Below are 18,804 nucleotides of genomic sequence, written 5' to 3'. Positions count from 1 at the left end.
ACAGCTACCGAATTTGGGGTTGCGCGAAAAACGAATTGAAATAATTTATTGTAAACGTGAACCAGGAACCACGGAGCGCTCATCCTGGAAGTCGAGAAATTTTATTAGCGGACTGACAGCTACCGAATTTGGGGTTGCGCGAAAAACGAATTGAAATAATTTATTGTAAACGTGAACCAGGAACCACGGAGCGCTTATCCTGGAAGTCGAGAAATTTTATTAGCGGACTGACAGCTACCGAATTTGGGGTTGCGCGAAAAACGAATTGAAATAATTTATTGTAAACGTGAACCAGGAACCACGGAGCGCTTATCCTGGAAGTCGAGAAATTTCATTAGCGTACTGACAGCTACCGAATTTGGGGTTGCGCGAAAAACGAATTGAAATAATTTATTGTAAACATGAACCAGGAACCACGGAGCGCTTATCCTGGAAGTCGAGAAATTTTATTAGCGGACTGACAGCTACCGAATTTGGGGTTGCGCGAAAAACGAATTGAAATAATTTATTGTAAACGTGAACCAGGAACCACGGAGCGCTTATCCTGGAAGTCGAGTTTCACCGCGTAGCGGACCCGAAGCGCGGGATCCGGGAGGTTGAGAACCCGGTACTCGAAATACGCAGCGGACCCGAAGCGCGGGATGCGGGAGGTTGAGAACCCGGTACTCGAAATTTGCGGAGCGCGACTCCTATCCGTCCGCTCTACTGCGCGGTTGTTTCCAGACTGAGGAATTCTGCTAGCTGATTTTGAATTGGTGACGTCAGTTTCTGAACATCCGACATCCAAACTATGGTTTCGAACTTTGATACTATGTATGATGATGTATGATGTACGATGTACGATGTATGATGTATGATGTATGATGTATGATGTATGATGATATGATATGATGTATAATGATTTTAGTTTTCACGTTTCATACAAGAAGTACACACTTTATCTCTCCTGCCGATTCCAGACTCAAGCGGCCAGGCCCTTCGATGGTCAGCCGTTGACTGAAGATATATTCTTCAGTGAACGGGTCGGCTAATAACGCTGCCGTTCTGCGACAGTTGGCGATGAAAAATTTTGCTCGTATCTTTCAAATGTGTGTTAAAAAACACTCGAAGTGTTAAGAAGCTTCGTTCTTTCTCTCCCTATCACCTTTCTAGGTCTTTAAATCACTACGCAGCGTTACATACTGTCTCATATACGAAGCATCCATTTCATCTCGTTCAAAATTAGCGCATCCGTGATGTATTACAGTTACTCCGAATTTTTTTCCATCCGAATACTTTTCGAAAAACAATTTTGCTTCTGTACCCAACGTAGATACTTCACTCTCGACTAGCTAGAACAGCGTTTTGGTTATATGCCTACGAAAATTCAAGATCGAGAGAGCAAATGAAAAGTTGTTGAAATAATTAGGAATACTACTGCCACTTAAAACTATGCAAATCGAAAAAATCACCACGAAAAATTACTTCCGGTATCACCAGAACATCTGAGCCGAGGAACTAGATCAAAGACACGCCTTATTCCTGAAAGCCCGTGTCGCATACGTATAAGCGTGGTTGCCTATGATTAGGCGCTTCCACTTGGACTAAGCAGCACGGAGAAATTGCAGCGAAAAATTGCTCCTGGTATCAGGAGAACATCTGAGCCGAGGAGCTTGATCAAAGACACGCCTTATTCCTGAAAGCCCGTGTCGCATATGTATAAGCGTGGTTGCCTATGATTAGGCGCTACCACTTAGCTCAGCAACTCGGAGAAATTGCAGCGAAAAATTACTCCTGGTATCAGGAGAACATCTGAGCCGAGGAGCTTGATCATAGGCACGCCTCATGCTTGAAAGCCCCTGTCGCATACGTGTCAAAATGGTTGCCTATGATTAGGCGCTACCACTTGGAATAAGCAACTCGGAGAAATGGCAGCGAAAAATTACTCCAGGTATTAGGAGAACATCTGAGCCGAGGAGCTTGATCGAAGGCACGCCTTACGCCTGATGGCCGTGTCGCGTACATGTAAGTTTGGTTGCCTATAATTAGGCGCTTCCATTTAGACTAAGCAAATACACTAGAAGGCTATTATTTTCCTTTTTTATTTTCATCATTATTCTTATGATTGTATAATACATAGAGATCTAAGGACCATTGAGCTATAACATAATATGTAAATATAAACTTTAAAATCAAAACCTTCGAATGATGTTGAAATCGGTCCTTTGATGCATTGTATGGACGGGTTGTTGCACGAGAAATCAACTGCGCGCAGTCCAAATACGCTGTAAGAAGCAAATCAAGAGTGATGACGAAGAAATGATCGGGTATCAGGAGAATAGACGGAACAAGAAAGAAGAGTTTAGAAAACTGGGATTTACGAATTATCCTCGTTTCAAATCAAAACTCAAGTCTCGAGCTGCGTACTGGTGTAACACGGCTGTGCACGATACGATGTATGACGTATAATACTGTATTTTCTTTATATTAAGTAACCTGTAATAAAGTAAATGGACAATTAATTTTTCCCGTAACATCTTTGTATCCCTCCAACCGTTGGTCGTTTCCTGTTTTGGATCTCTTTGTCGCACTCCTGTGAGATCTGTTAGTCCAGAAAGAATGATAAAAATCGATTCTGGAACGAAAAATACTTTTCTTGAAGAGAAAGTAACCCCTATGGATATTTACTGAAAATTTAGACGATTTTGAAGAATGCCGGAATCAATTCTTTGCATGATACACTGTATCGACGTAATTTTGCGAGAGGAATCGATTGCGCAAAATCCAAATACACTGCGATCAACGGATCAAGAGTTACTGCCAAAAAATAAGAGATCTCTTTCGTAATTTCTGTGCTTTTGGTCCTACGCTCATTTTGATGTTTTTTATACGTTTCTGGGTGTTTTATTAGTCCAGAAAGGCTTAAGCGCATCGATTCTGAAACTGCAACTTTTATGTGATCGATTAAAAATCATGCAATCAACTATATCCCTTTCGGTAGAGGAGGAATTCCCTGTAATTTACGATAGTGGGGAGCTTAACATTTTACTGCCCGTATTACACTGGGATTCGAGAATTGGAAAAAGAATCCCAGGGCGATGTTTACGTGTAAATTCTGCCAACTACATCGCAATTAACTAGTTGCATTCCAATTTGTGAATTTGTTCGCAAGGAGTGATTAATTTTCTACTGCTTATGTTATATAGATGATCATTGCTTGCTGAATAAAAACCCCATACGACATCCGAATCATACGGCATATAATATCAATTCAAATCAGTAGGGAGCATGGTGTGTTAATAAGATGTTGAAGATAAAAATAAGATCATTTATGTAACAATAACTTTTTATTCTCTCCGTCCGTTAAAGCCTCGGGTATAAAACACGCTTCCACATTCATATTCGACGATAGCATTCAGTCTCGACAACCTAAGGTGATAACCATCCTACTTATTTAGAACAGGTAAAATCAAATTGCACGATTTTTTTGCTTGCTTTTTCAAACTACGGTAACTTTCATTATTCGGTGTCTTCTAAACGATCTTTCACGTAGGAAGAACATTACTATTTAGGCATAGATAACATCGAAACACCATCGAACGATCTCAGCAGTTAGAGCCATGTACCATAATTATTATGTTCAGTAGGATAAAACAAATTTCAATTTTCAAAACCTAGTACTGAAATTTTTTCCTAACAAAAAAATAGTACAGAAACGACATACTGTAAACGTAGTGTTATACATGTGACGTAGTTAGTTATTCGAGGACGACACAGTTCAATCCTCAGCTCGATACAAGCAATTAAGCTAACATTCTTATTACGTCTTATTTAACATTTCTACATACGAAATTATCGGCCCAAGCTGCTTCGTATCTCTGAATTGGTTTTTCAAACTGAAGTCCCATAGTTCCCATACAGGGATTGAGTTACAATTCATTAAACATAAAATTAACTTTTTTTCATTTGAAGAAAAGTTCTCTCAGACTTAAAAACTTTGAAGGACTAAAAAATTTGCAAATTCTCCAATTACGCATAATGTCAGCTTGTTATTGGTAATTCTTACATTTGACCTTTCTTCACTGGATAATACTAACTTTTAAATGTATCACCTACCGCAGGTGAATGAATCAAAACACTTTTACACATTGTGAGATGAGTAAAGCCAGCCTTCTATGCTATCACCGGTGGTCCATTTAACAAACACATACATACATATGTATACATGTATGTATATTACACCTGAATATCTATACACATCTATAACAGATCGTAAAATTAACCAAGTCCGGATAATGTACGTATTATCCTTGAGATTACAGTGCCATTCTCATTAATTTCAGGGTAGTCACGGAGTAGAATTACAAATTTACGTTATGTGTAATCCTATTTTTTCTGGTTACGGGGCAAAGTAATAGAAGTGTTGAGAACATGTGTTCAATACTTCGTATTTTTACGGTTTGTGTTTAAAAAAATCTATCTCCGTTGTGCATAACTGGAGTGGTGATAAATGAGCTGGCTTATCGTTTTGCTTGTACAGATTTAAAATTCACGTTTCTTTCGGGACTTATGATGCAACATTATTTATATTTATCAAAAACTTTAAATATTGACAGGTATGTAATATCATAATATGACTACACGTGTAATGATACTCGATCATTCAAATTAAAATATCAATAGCACCCTCTTTGGCAGATAAAGAGATTCATCATAGCGTAATAAATTTCGTTTCAAATAAAAGATATGTGCCTGCAGATAGGCAAAATCTAATTTCACAATTAGGTAGAAAATCACTGAACTATAATTCACTTCGAATGGAGAATGAAAACAAAAAAAGTAGTCTTTATCATATCGTATTTAAATATTTGATTTTCACGGAAGTTTTTAATGGGTAAATGAATCGTTGTGAGCTGAGATGATAGATGAGTTTCGACTATCTGGAGATTCAGCTTGTACAACACTGTACCGCTTTCTCAAAATTTCTTGCAGATCATTATTAGGAGTGTTTCCACGCTTTAACTTTAATGGTCCTCCACCTGGCGATCTGTAATAAACCGTTTTTGTATTACAGGAATATCGATTGCTAGTAATCTAACAACAGAATAGACTAAGACTATGTTGTCAACACATTCATGCTAGCTGAATAAGAACTCATAAGCCTTGAGGGATCCGAAAATTCTGAGTTTCTTCCAAATACCATCCCTATCTTAGAAAGCATTATTTAATATTTCATTTGAATGTAAAGTTTGCACGCTTAAATATTTGAGGAAACTAAATTGTTATCAATAGAAAACGGTAAAGTCCACTATAATAAAAGCCATAGTAGAAAATGAAAGAATAAGAAGTCAAATCGCTAAAGTAAATTGCAGTGAGATTTTCATTTCTACGAATTTAGCCCACAAGAATTATTTGTTCATACGTGTGTATATGCACTGCAAAAAAAAAAAAAAAAACGCATATGATTGGTATTTAATATTTTCATATAACAGTCTGGAAGATAATTTAATAAGTACGAGAAATCACCATGCACTTATCTAACTTGAGTGCCACCGAATACTAAAAGAGTCGTGATATTGTACGAGATTCACTTTGTTTAACGGTCATACACGTTACCTGATTTCTGTAAGATGCGTCATTTTTACCAGCGACAATAGTCGTTTACAAATAATAAAGGGGATGTTCACCTTGCAATAGGCTTCAACTTGACCTTGTCCATTTCCTTTAGAATATCTCCCATTGATTTTTGGCTATTCAAGGGTGGCTTATGCCATTCAGATGTTGTATGATCTTGCAAACTGGCCCTTCTTGCTATGTGTGGTGTACTTGGGGGCGGAAGAGGTGGTGGTGGTGGAGGAGGGCGGGGTGGGTCGTTTGCGTATGCATTTTCACTGGTCGTGTCGGACGGTGCTGCAATAGATTTCAAATACGTCAATGTGCGAATGAGCTACTTCAATTCGTTTTTCCAAATATATAATTCAGAATATATAGGCTGAATCATGCTTAGGATTCATAGCAGTCAAGTGACGCTGAAATTAGTAGGTAATAGCCTGCAGATAATATGTGTATAAAGCTTTCAGCTAGTGAGCAAACAATGAAACGTAGTAGGGCTGTTCAGGGAATTCTCATAATTATATTTCTAGATGTTTTATCGTTTGCTCTCCCCCTGAAACTGTTAGACACAGATTAGCTGCTTATTATCACCTGCTACTTTCAACATCATAGCAGTCAACAATTCATTATCGGATTATCAACTCATCGGTCTCGTTTCCAGTCATAACATATCTCACAGACAACTTGCATTCCATTGTTTGAATACAAGTACTCTCGTACATATACAGCGAGAGTTACTCAGGCAAGAATAATAACAGTAACAACAATAATTATTTATCAATGTCATAATATTATTAAATACAGTGTTATACGTACGGTCTGTTGTTTTGATGTGTTGGACAATTGTTGCAATTTTCTCTCGCATTTCTTGTAACTCCTGTTCCAGGGCGAGCAATCTTACTTCAGAACCAAAGCTAATGGTTTCTAACAAGTCTGGCTTACTTCCAGATAGCCGCCCACTGAAAATGTGTCCCTTGTTAGCACTGTCAGCAAATAAGTTGGCAGACGTAAAATCAAATGCAGCACTTTAATGTACAATATTTTAAAAAATGTTTAGATACATTGTATATATCACTGCGCCAAATAGCAGATTATTAAATCTTTGTTACTTTCTGTTTTCTATAATTGAATTAGTAATGTAAAAAAAGGTATTTTTATATTGGAAAGTTCCACGTTTGAAAACAGATCTTAATTCAACATGTTATCGCTCTTCCATCACTGAATAATACTTTTCAGCTTCAATTAAGGGCTTTCAAAATATCCTACGAAATTGTGTTGACGTTGTAAATTTAAAAATCACTTTCCTAGTCGTTTTTGTTTATTTCAAGACTATATTTTTTAACTTAGCTTCTATATTACCACTCAGCTCAACAATTTTGGAATACAGAAGTTGATATACAACATGCTTGTTTCGTGTCTAAAAACAAATTATAATATGACATAATGCATTACCTTTCCAATCCGAATCCATTTGTATCGGCAATGTTAGAGTTTGCATCATCAACGATCATTGAATTGCTCATTGAATGTAAAGCAGTTACGCTGACATAGATTTTAGGGAGAGGCTTCAACGGTAGAAACGAACCAATTCTGCGTACAATACTACGATTTTTTCCATAGTACTTGGGTTTCTCAGCCATCTGTGAAGATAAGACAGAAAACGTGTGAAGTGCAATTTGCTATTTTGTAATCGTGATCTGTGAAAGTTCAAGTTTTGTGCATTGGAAGTTGTGAAAATTTAACACGAAATTTAGGATGGATTGTATCGTAGTAGAGTAATAATCTAGGCTGACGTGTGCAACATTTACAAATGACATTTTAGGTTACAAATGCGTGACGTAATTAGCACCATTCGTATGAAAGTATATACAAACACTATGTTCGTTACCCTGGCTATTAATTTAGGTAGTGAATAAGATCTTTGTGTTGAGAATCGTACAACACTTTGCGACAAAGTATAGCTTGAAATTGAATCCTATTTTATAAAAAATTAACTGACGCGTTGTTAATGAACTCAGGTGTTTCAAGTATTACTTCGTGATCTCACCTCAATTTGGGTTAATATAATAATATCTAGTTGTACAATTCGTTATTCTAAGGACTGTGGGCATTCGGAAAAGAAGTTTTCGAAGCCTCTATCATATACATAACTAACCACGGTGCAAAATGCTCCACTTCACGATGCTACTACGTCACTCAACTCCGCGCAAGGATACGAATACATAGTTATATTTGTATTGTACAAGGTGTGTTCTAAAACGCATTGCCATAGACCTAATTCTGATCTTCTTTTCACCGGCGAAAGCGATTTTGACCAATCAGAAAGCAGCTTGATTGAAAGTCCTTGCTTCAGCGGTGAAAAAAAAATTAGAATCAGGAGGATCACCATATACAATTACGTCATCTATGTACTGTCTAACTATGTACAGTAAAATGTATGAAACTATTAGTGCCTTAACTTTCCGGTCAACTTGTTCACCGTCCGAAACAAAATAAGCCTTTGGTTCTATACGAATTATGTCATTGATTGCACCCCCCAGCCACGCGCCGCTGTCCTACTACCATAATATGGTCACGTAATGCCGCCATTGTAGTCATTCATGTATACCTGTACTACCCATTGCCTATATGAACCTGTATGAACCACTTGTCTACCAGCGTTACTAGCTGCTGGCGACATTTCGAGGACTGCCAGAATTACTGTGTCACCCACCTAGTTGAGTGATGAACTTGATTGTGTTAGTTATACAAGTTACACTTATTACGACACCATTTCAACAATTTTCATTTTACAGCTCCACTACTGCAGCTAAAATTGGCTCACTTATAACCCTAAGATATCCCTCCTATATGCTACATAGGATTAATGAACAAACTTGTACATACATACATAAATCTTTCAAATGCAGTCCAAATACCATTAACATTTAATGACAATTGTATAACTGCAAAAAGTTAAATTTCCACTTGATATTAATATGCTTATTCTTATCTTAAATATTAAAAAAAAACTCATACAATTGAGGAGAGAAGATAACGTAGGGTCAGTCCTATGGGAGAGTTATTAATAATTTAGCAGGTCCGTTTTACTCAAACGGAGTATATTTAACATAAAATGATTGAACAAAATTATCTTGAGTGGTGGAAAATGAAGAATAACATTACGTTATTGGTTGCCTCTGCAGGTCAACAAGTTCTGGAGGTACAGCTACGCAGTAACTCGCAGCAGAGCAGGACTTTTCAGTCTTGTATCCTGATAGAGGGTGCTTGAATATTTTGTTATCATGTCAAGCAAATTTCAGTACCATTTCTCTGTAACTGAAATTTGTACAAATGTCAATATTATTGCTTGATCCAGCCATACTCAATAATTTTTGTGGACTCTCTTGATGAACAATAGAATAAATTGTATTGCTCGATGTTGGAACTTCAGCTAACACTTCTCCTTGGTAAGTGAGATGGTGGACGTTTGGCATTGCTCCTCCAGCAATAATTCTCTCCTCGTGAATAGATCCAACGTGAATACCTTGGTCAGGTAAGTCAAATATAGTAGCCACTTCCATAGTTCGCATGTGCCAGAGAGCCAATTTTGGACCACCTCCACAGAGCTGAGGATCAATATAATGAGAATCATGTTGTACTGTATAGAATATTTTTTCACGTAGTATTATATGAGATTAGACAAAACTCCCTTAAAATGTAACAGTTCCAACAAGTGTAGATGATTTCCCAAGCCCTTATTATAATTTCTAGAATGACTTACAAGCCAATCTTCCGTAAAATCAACAGTTCCAATCCACTTGCCGAGTTTGGGTCTGTTCACTTTGTCTGCTAAGAAAGGCTTCACGACATTTGTGTTTTCTTTTTTTCTCATGTCCCACAGTCTTACTGACCCATCTTCACTAGCAGATGCCAGCTGATTTCCTCTGTTGATATTAAGACATGAGTGTAAGGGATTTATTTTCTTCGCTTTGTGAAATACGATATTCAGAGAATACCCTGTCCCTAAGTCTTTACAGTATCATTTTAAAAAGCTTAAATCAAATGTGCACAATGTAATTGTACATATGTTGTGCAACAAATAGCATACAAAGTTAGAGTTTTACATAAACTAGTTCCAAACATGGGAAAATTGTGATCGAAATGTTACTGTCGAAAAAACCTATTCACAAATTATATTGTTAGATTACATAGTTTTTTTGTTTAAGTTTTTAAAAATCGGATAATGTCTGAAATGCCTGTTTAAATTGGTTGGATCCAGATGTACATTCCACAACCCATATTTAATACCAACTCTATTCTGTCTAATCTTGTAAAAGGCTACTTCTCAACAAGAGACTACGAATTTACCTCAGTTTGAAAATAACTACTTGCAATAATTGTTTTATTTGATAATGAATGTGAGTATTCAAAATGACCCAAATGTATTATTTATTATGAAATAATCTCTAGATGTTAATGAATTTTACTTACAAAATTGAAAGAGCATGGATGAAATCCTCGTGACCTTCAAGTGTTCTGAGTAATTTTCCATCTTCTAAGCTGAACGTATATATCTTATTATCACCGCAACCAGCATGTAATGTGTTGTCTTCGTGTGAAATTAGCATGTAGTTGACATCTGGCTTAACGTAGCTGTCCCTTAAATTATTAGAAAAGAGAAATAAAACCGGCTGAAAATAAGTGGAATATGTATGAACAAATGTAATTAGTTTCATCAATTTGTAAATACATGAAAGTTTTAATAGCGTACTGTGCAATTTGATATTTACTTAACGGTTGGTATGTGAATCGTCCAGGAAACTTTAATTTTAGATACTTTATTGGAAGTCACAACCTTCCAGTCCCATCCAGATATTTCTCCTACCGTTCCGGTAATCAGAAATTTATCAGTGGCTATAATGCTGTGAACTTGTTGTTGTTTATACGCAGTGAATTGATAATTCGGCCCTCTTGGATCACAGTCATCTCCATGATAGGGACCCAGTACCTTAGACAACCTATTAGTGAATAATTTACCAATTGTAAAAGTTGATGATGTTTGTCATCATCAACTACGACAATATTCGTAAAATCACGTTTGTAAGATTAAAACCTATCAGTATGGGTATGCTGTAAAACCATACAACTTAACCTGGCAGGTCGACGGATTATTGAATTACTTGAATTAAAAAATTAATCGTTTGTACTTACTCATAGACAGAAACGTCGCCATATATGTTCCCAGCTAATAAATAATTCCCATCGGCAGAAAAAGTTTGACATTGCACAGTGTTGTAAAATGATTTCTCGTTCATACCGCACGATTTTTGTTCTAGCATTCTTGACGTGAGAGCTTGAACGGAAGCAAATGAGGCTAGCCAAGCTCTACTCCACAATATTTACTCACTTGAAGTGTGCTTGAAGCGCGCTTGGATTTTTCAGCCACGAAGTAATAGTAACTAATAAATGACTATAAAGAGGTGGATCGCCGGAGGAACAATATGGAATTGGAATAAGGATGAACAATTTTACCGACAGATTGCTGCAAACGCTCATCTCTAAATTTTAAAAACTGGGAGCTTATTACGGTTTTTCATTTTTTTCATTTCTCGCCATCCAAGCATTATGATCAGTTGACTAAACTTTGCAAATCAATCAGAATGCTTGGATGGTCGGAAATGTGAAAAGTGAAAAACCGTAGCAAGCTTCCAAAATGGAAGGTTTCAATTATAGGTTACCGACGTACCGCCAACGGTTCTCATCGCATTTCATGTACGCAACACTCGTGGCCCGGCACGTTGCAATACCTACAAATTGTAGCTTAGAAATCTGAGACTTCTTCTTCTACAATTTACTGGTTCGTAGGTGAAAACTGACAGCACACGTTGACTGATGATATGCTATAGTAACATTATTCGTCTTGTTTATCCAATCATAGTCCTAGTCGAGTTAAAAGAACCCATAAGTTAAAAAACAGCATAATTGGAAATAAGTATGATTGAGCAGAAATAAGAAGAAAAAAAAAAAAAAGTAAGATAGATAACGATACTAGAGACTAGACTCAAGAGACGATAGAGGTCAGAGACACTATACCGCAAGTAGAGATCAGTGAAGATCAAAGAAGATCAACCCCAAAAACAGCGATAACTCGTGACAATGGCGTTATCAAAATCTGTAGACATTGTTTACGAACTGGTTGGAGCTTATTTTCATAGTCTTTATACAACTCCGCTAAAAACGAAGGCTCTTACGAGGTAAACAATAATTCGTCATATTTATGGCACACTTGTAATTTTGCGAGAAGAATTTTACGTCAATGAACACTTTTCGTATGAGTTGATTGTTTGATGATTTTCCCCGATATTTCAAAAATTTTTCATATTAAAACCAACGCATATATCTTTACTGTAAGACCTTTACTAGAAATTCCAGCGAATCAGGCAAAGTGAAAAAAAAAAGTAGTACCAACACCGATGTATCACATAACTCAGAATTACTTGTTTATCACAAGAGTTTTCTATTATTAGATGGTATGTATTTTTCAATTCCAGTTGCTGCATCGCAACTTTGGGTAATTATGTATCACAGAAATTATCCAGAGCGAAGCACCTCAATCACGATAGTCTGATTGCATTCGCTTTATTCGGGTAAGTTGCTTGGCATCATTTACGCATGTAAATTTCAATGAATATTTCACTATAGTATGTACATATCGATATATCATGAGTTCTTTGAGTAAAAGATTTGTTGGAATGATTAAAAATCACAACAAATATTTACTTAGATGCCTTATCACCTAATTGTCTAATATTTAATCATCTATTTGTAACATGTTTAACTTACTAAAAATTTGTAAAGTTGTCCAAATGAAACAAGAAAAGACGAAAAATTTAATTTACACTGTTTTACAGATAAAGTTAATTACTATTCGCGATGCTCACGACCATTACCAATGCCAGCGCCAATTATGTAACGAGGTCTGCAAGGAGTCTCGACTCTCGGCAGTTCTCGCCAACAAGCCCATTGTTCTATGTGTTGAATACCAAAATATCACATATTCATTTGAAATTGTTCCAAATTTTCGAATATATAAACTCATCAAAATAGTTGAAGTATATGGTCAAGGTGAGGCAAATTTGATACTTTAACAAAATGTGTGTGTTGGCCGTGCAAAGTGTCTTAAGACTAAGAAACCAAAAATTATTTCAGCCTCGTGTTATAAATCAGCAATATTTTATCCTTTCCTCGCCAGGTATAAGAGACGAGTTTCAATTTAACAATTGCAACGCAGTTATTAAAAAAAAGCCGTATTCTTGTTAAGCCATCTTATCAAGTACAATACATGCATACATGGATGGGTATTTGGCTCATGATCGAAAGGTATGGGGAATTATAAGCATACTTTATATTTCGTGTGATACTTATCAACTATTGAGTTGCGATAAAACGCTAGAATTCTTTAGGCGAAAGGCATATTTTATCAATATACAATTTCATTTGATTAAATAGAGCAATATTTGAATTCCAGGAGTTATATTTTCGAATTGGAGATTATGTATTTACCAGATCTGAAATGTGAATGGAATTCACCAAAATGAATGGTGTATCCAAGTTTTCTCCTGCTTCGTTGCGCTGAGTTTGCTGTATGGCATTAAACTCTACACAACTAGTACCAACTTTGGAGAAGGTCAATAATTTATTCAACATGCTTTGCAGCTTCAATCTAAAATCACTTATTTTGTAGCATTCAATAAGACAATGAGATTGGTGTTTATAACGTTGTTGCGGCAAATGTATGAACAAAAAATTTTATTGTCCCAATTATTCAGGGTTCATAGGGTACCAAAAAATGAGGATATAAGATTTCCTTTCAGGATATTTTGAGGATCTCAGTAGGCAATTCACTTTTGCCCCACTGTTCCCACAACCTTCACTAATAATAGAAGTAACTTAATCTTACGTTTGTATTGCGTTGATATTACAAATTTCAATCTCATGAAAGACTTGGCACACCACACATGTACCAAAAAATATCCATATATCGATGCTGTATCTAAAATTGTCTACAAAATGAAAATAGCTACTGGTTTCTGATTTTTTTTTACTGTAGAGTATTTTTATTCTATCCATAACATCTTATTTACTTAAAATCGATACAATCCTGTGTGATATTGTTCTAACTAGATTCGATACTTCACGCAATCATTTTCCGACATGTACTGTTCTAATATCACTGAAATTCGCTTTGTTAATTATTCACGACTCCCACCTAAATAGCAATACGATTTACGGTCGGCAAAAGATTACCAAGCTTAGTTAACGAGTCACGATTTTTGCAAGTTTTCATTAATTTTTAGTCAGTTTTATTGTGTGCGTTGACTTTTAATTGACTATCAAAAGCCAAATGATAGTCGGCATGTCAGAAAGTGTACTGCCTGGGCATGTTGTACTATGGAACTTTATCTATCCAGACTCCTTGCAACAGTATCCGTTTCAGCTACTCAGATAATTAATCACCGTGTGAGCATCGCGAATACATTCTATCCAAAGACATTATTAAAATACACATGCTATTCGTATTTAAATAACTCATCGAGATATTTTCAAAACTGAGATAGAAAAAAAATTCCTAACCAAAATTTGTAGGGTTTCAAAGGGTGCATGTAGTTACAGTGTGACTATAATATTCTAAAGGCTTCCTATGTTTTCTTTTACCTTATAATAATACAAAACTCAAAGGTTTCTCCTTAATATAGAATTTCTCGATACTAACAAAATGATACCGCCTTTTTATTTTTGCGAACTTTTGTACGAACCTTCTTGTATTGGATTTCACGTAGTTTTTTACTCATCCCAACAAGTAGTCCAAAACAGGATGCTGTATACGTTTTAGTAAGAATGCGCGAACTTTGGAACGTTCAACTTAATCGTCGCGTTCAATATGTGTATTATCTCGTTGTATTTTTTCTTTTTAGCTTCATTTTTGGTGGACCAGTGCCTCATTATTTTTACCAGCATATCCACAAGTTAACAAAGCATTCGCTTGGGATTCTGCTGATAGAGAGAATTTTGTATACACCATGTTTCCAAGTCTTGTCATTGTACATGCTCGCACGATTTGAGGTGAATAATCCAATCTTGAATATTTACCAGTAGGATATAGCGATGCGTAATAATTAAATGTATTTACTATTTTTCAGGGAAAAACTCACGAAACATCCTACGCTCAGTTGGAGAAGTTATACTGGCCCGTTCTAGCGGCAAATTGGAAGTACTTAACATTGTTCCAATTTATCAACATAACATTCGTCCCACCAATGGTAATGAGATAGATAATATGGACTCAGAAAAATACTGATTCATAATTTTAACTACATACTTTCAAATCTTGCCAATAAGGAATACGTTAGTAGAATTTTGCAACAAAAATCGTTACATTATGTTACCAATTTATATAAATCCTAGTAATTAGCAAGTTCTAACACCATATGTATTTGTTGATACAAGTTGCATTCTTTTACAGCTACGTGTGCTGGTAGTAAATCTGATTGGATTCTTCTGGTCAATATACTTGGCCAATAAGAGGGCAAAACAAACAGCCATGGACCGAGCGCGCAAGGAATAAGAGTTAGTAAAGTGACGATGGTTTATAAATAATATTATTTTTTATACACTTTTGTAAATGCAACGCATAAGATATGACATTTAATATATTGATCATGTCGCACCAAATATAGAGCGCTATTATTCCGTCTGCGACTTTATGAAAACTTAGAATAAGCTGTTATAGCTCACTAATGGCAATTATATTTTGCTCAATTATATTCCTTATATATACATGAATATGATCCGTGTACTTATCGTTAGTATCGGACTGAGTGTAAAATGTTTCAGGGCACAAGCTAATTTCGAAATGAGAAATGACAATATTAATTGTTAAACCTATTTAAAGTGTTGGCCAAATTATAGGTATAAATAAAAAACAAAGCAATATTAAATTGGAGAAGGCGGGGAAATGAATTTCTTACCTTTATCATTATTGTCATTTTCTGCAAAGAACAATCCTGGTTGGTATTCCTACAGAGAATCCACAGCTAGAAGATCTTTCTTGTACCAATTAAGTTCCAGGGAATCCTGCAATGGCAACTAAACAATCAATAGCAGCTTGTTGACAGCAATTTATTTTTTTATCAAATAATAATGGCTTAGGGTTTCTTTTTCTTTTTTTTGAGCTAAAAGTTTTTTTGCTCAAGTATCGATTTTCTGAAGCCTCTTTTCATTAATTGGATCTTCCAGAATTCCAGAAATATCTCGAGAACATCGTAGGATCAACGGCTGGAAATATAAAACATGATTTAACGATTAGCAGGTTTGTAATGAAGGGTAAAATTTGAAAGCATTTTGATTTAATCACACACAACAATACAGAGTATATTACAGATATAATCATCAGATATTTGCTTTAACGATTGTAACATTCTGAATTAGTAACTATTTTGTTTGTGAAGGGTTCAAAATCGGTAGCAATTTTCAAGTCTCATATTATTATTCTGTTTTGAGAACAGAGGATTGCAAAAATGTTACAGTATAAAAGTGTAATACTGCAAAGCATTTTTTTCTAAACCATTTCTTTTTCTCAATTTAATCGGGAATTGGTCTTCGTAAGAATTCAACAATTAAAAAGAAATGAAATATTGAAATTTCGAAGCTACTCGAGCAGCCTGTGGAGGTATCGCTACCGTTTCTATTTGACTAGGCTAAATAGGATGAAGCTGTAGAATCCAAGTTTTTTCTAAAATTTCTCTAAGATGCCTGAATCGACTCGCCATTTTATTTCACTTAAAATTAGATACTAGGTACGCGAAATTACTATTCATTCATTTATTTAAAATTTTTCGTTACTCATGTCATACTCAAATACACAATCACGAAGGCTTTTGGAAGAAAGAATTCTAAATTAGGTCGATATTTGCTCTGAATTATTTTTTTTTCAAAATTAATTGCAATATTTACATTTTGAATTACGAAATTTGTTTGACAACTCTTTGAAAACATTTTGAAAAAACAAAAATTAAGTTCTCGTGAAAACTTCTTCGTAAATATATTGAATTTTTTTGAAAATTATCATTTGATTTGTACGTCACCTATTTACGAATTGTTAATAAGGTATGTAGACTTCAACAGAGTTAATGGTTTCTTGAAAAGATAAATAATTATACCCACGATTGCTTAGTTTATTTTTTTGTTCAATGACCTAATTCAACAAGTTTTTTAGAGCAGTGAATTTGCTCAAATTTAATATTGGCGACATTTACATTTCTCTTGAAACGTTTTGAAAGCGATAACGAGCAATACCTACTCGCATTTTCAAGTTATTCGTTGCTGTAAGACGCACATACTCGAATGATCAAAAATCCATCACAACAGACACTTCGTAATGATGTTCAAATATGAACATGCTTCCACCAAGTATAATGGAAGTAATATATTAAAAATACATTTCATGAATATTTGAAATAGGACTGGCACATTATTTTCTTCCTACGCACTATGCGAAGATTTGCTACCGCGGGTCACCAGTATTTCAGTGCAGGGTATTGACATCCGGCATAGAAGTATCGGGGTCCATTAGTGCAATAACAACTAAATATACGGTTGATTTCATTAATGCTAAATTAATTATTGGATTTGAATATAACCGTCAATAATGCACACTTTGCGCATAATATTAGAACCGATGGTACAACTGATGTGTTTTACGAGGGAGGGGGGGGGGGGGGGGGTGGATAAAGGTCGCACAACAATACCACACGAGAAACTGAACCTCGGACATATCGAAAGGTCATTTGGTGAGGGCTGAAAAAACACTGTACTTCCCTATTTTTATTTGTTTCATAATGTTACGACAAGGCCTCGGCGTACGATCAATATTGTACTCATAAAATAAAATCTTTTGTGGGGTAAAAATATCATTCGAATGAATTCTATTATTTCAGTGCTTCATTGTTAGTGCAATATTAATATTCTTTTATGACTTTGTTGTTAGAATAACTGTTATATTTACTAGTATATATTAAAAATTAACTTCAGTACCTTTTTCAGTTGAATCATATATCTTTTGAACCGATGCCTGGTTTCTCATTCGGTACCTCATTAATAATATAAAGGTATTACACGTCTTAGACCAATGAGTATTATAGAACGAATCAACATTGAACATTTCATCTTATAACGTGTGTGGGCGTATCATATTTTTTGTCACTAAATAACGCACTCAGACACACGGGGCTGTTTATCTTAAATCTTTCAGAGTCGATTATTTCAATTGTTTTTTTTTTTTTTTAATATCTTGATATCATTTTTCTTCCATCATCATACGCTGAAAAGTATTCATGGTACAAGGAGTCGAATGGTAAAAAAAAAAAATAAAAAATGTCGAAGAGTTGAACAAAATTTTCGAAAAACAAGATTTTGCGATCGGATTAGAATGAACAGCCCCAAATGTATATTATAATATGTTTACATGTTGGGGTCCATAACTTGCGATAAACAAGTTGGATCGTAATTCAGTGACTAGCTAAATATAATAAATAAATATAATAAATAAATAAATAAATCGATAAATAGGTATTAGAGTATTGTATAAAATACTGAACCAGTAAAAATAAATTATGCTACAATGGTGACCTTTGCTAGGTGTACCAATAATCTATATGTACACAGGACTGGATAGTTAACATTGCACAAAAATATTAAATCACAATAATTTGCGAATATTGGTCAATATAAGATGTGACTAACATATTCTACAAACAGTCATGGAATGTCACAATTTGACTAGCGTCGACATATCAGTTATAACCGATTACTGCATCATGCAGATAAAAACTATTCCAAAAATGTGCATTTAACAAATGCAACGAACGTAAATTTTCACAAAAATTAAACTAGCCCAATGATATCGTCAATACACCTACTAATGTATATCGGATAACAACAACCAACTCAATTCGATTAACTGTTTTTATAACAATTCCATGGTACTAAAATTCTTGACAAATTGCTTGTATTAGATATTCTTTTTCAGTCAACTTGGTAAAGATTCTTTCTTTTCCTTTATCGAACGCGAATAAACTTTTCCAAATCTTTAACCAGTCTAGCAATTGATATTCCTCCGTGTTTAACTTTTCTTATGACAAGAGTGTTTGACACACCATTGGAATTTAAAAA

General features: G+C 35.1%; 3 protein-coding genes across 8 annotated transcripts; 1 reads left to right on the top strand and 2 right to left on the bottom strand.

The window, feature by feature from the left end:
• Positions 1-3,307: 3,307 nt before the first annotated feature.
• LOC124309238 (mitochondrial fission regulator 2-like) lies at positions 3,308-8,421 on the bottom strand. Of its 6 annotated transcripts, none has more exons than XM_046772671.1 (5): positions 8,201-8,421; positions 7,045-7,232; positions 6,409-6,575; positions 5,667-5,889; positions 3,308-5,026 (listed from the first exon to the last, which is right to left on the bottom strand). In XM_046772671.1, the coding sequence occupies exons 1-5, from the start codon at positions 8,270-8,272 to the stop codon at positions 4,867-4,869; spliced, it is 810 nt and encodes a 269-aa protein (XP_046628627.1). In that variant the 5' UTR covers positions 8,273-8,421; the 3' UTR covers positions 3,308-4,866. The 6 variants fall into 6 exon arrangements, with proteins under 6 accessions (XP_046628627.1, XP_046628628.1, XP_046628632.1 ...); XM_046772672.1 differs by having other exon boundaries at positions 6,409-6,551; positions 8,201-8,346; XM_046772676.1 differs by lacking the exon at positions 8,201-8,421 and adding an exon at positions 8,051-8,122.
• Positions 8,422-8,835: 414 nt separating this feature from the next.
• On the bottom strand, positions 8,836-11,295 carry LOC124309237 (THO complex subunit 6). The gene is made up of 6 exons (XM_046772670.1): positions 11,107-11,295; positions 10,786-10,927; positions 10,365-10,592; positions 10,066-10,233; positions 9,356-9,518; positions 8,836-9,200 (listed from the first exon to the last, which is right to left on the bottom strand). The coding sequence occupies exons 2-6, from the start codon at positions 10,911-10,913 to the stop codon at positions 8,880-8,882; spliced, it is 1,008 nt and encodes a 335-aa protein (XP_046628626.1). The 5' UTR covers positions 10,914-10,927; positions 11,107-11,295; the 3' UTR covers positions 8,836-8,879.
• Positions 11,296-11,446: 151 nt separating this feature from the next.
• On the top strand, positions 11,447-17,986 carry LOC124309239 (peroxisomal membrane protein 2). Its single transcript, XM_046772677.1, has 5 exons — positions 11,447-11,828; positions 12,126-12,221; positions 14,550-14,697; positions 14,775-14,894; positions 15,098-17,986. Exons 1-5 carry the CDS (start codon positions 11,731-11,733, stop codon positions 15,197-15,199), a joined length of 564 nt encoding a protein of 187 aa, XP_046628633.1. The 5' UTR covers positions 11,447-11,730; the 3' UTR covers positions 15,200-17,986.
• The last annotated feature ends 818 nt before the right edge of the window (positions 17,987-18,804 follow it).

The sequence above is a fragment of the Neodiprion virginianus genome, chromosome 7, assembly GCF_021901495.1.
Source record: "Neodiprion virginianus isolate iyNeoVirg1 chromosome 7, iyNeoVirg1.1, whole genome shotgun sequence".
Classification (NCBI taxonomy): Eukaryota; Metazoa; Arthropoda; class Insecta; order Hymenoptera; family Diprionidae; genus Neodiprion; species Neodiprion virginianus.
This window is presented reverse-complemented; position numbering and strand designations above follow the sequence as displayed.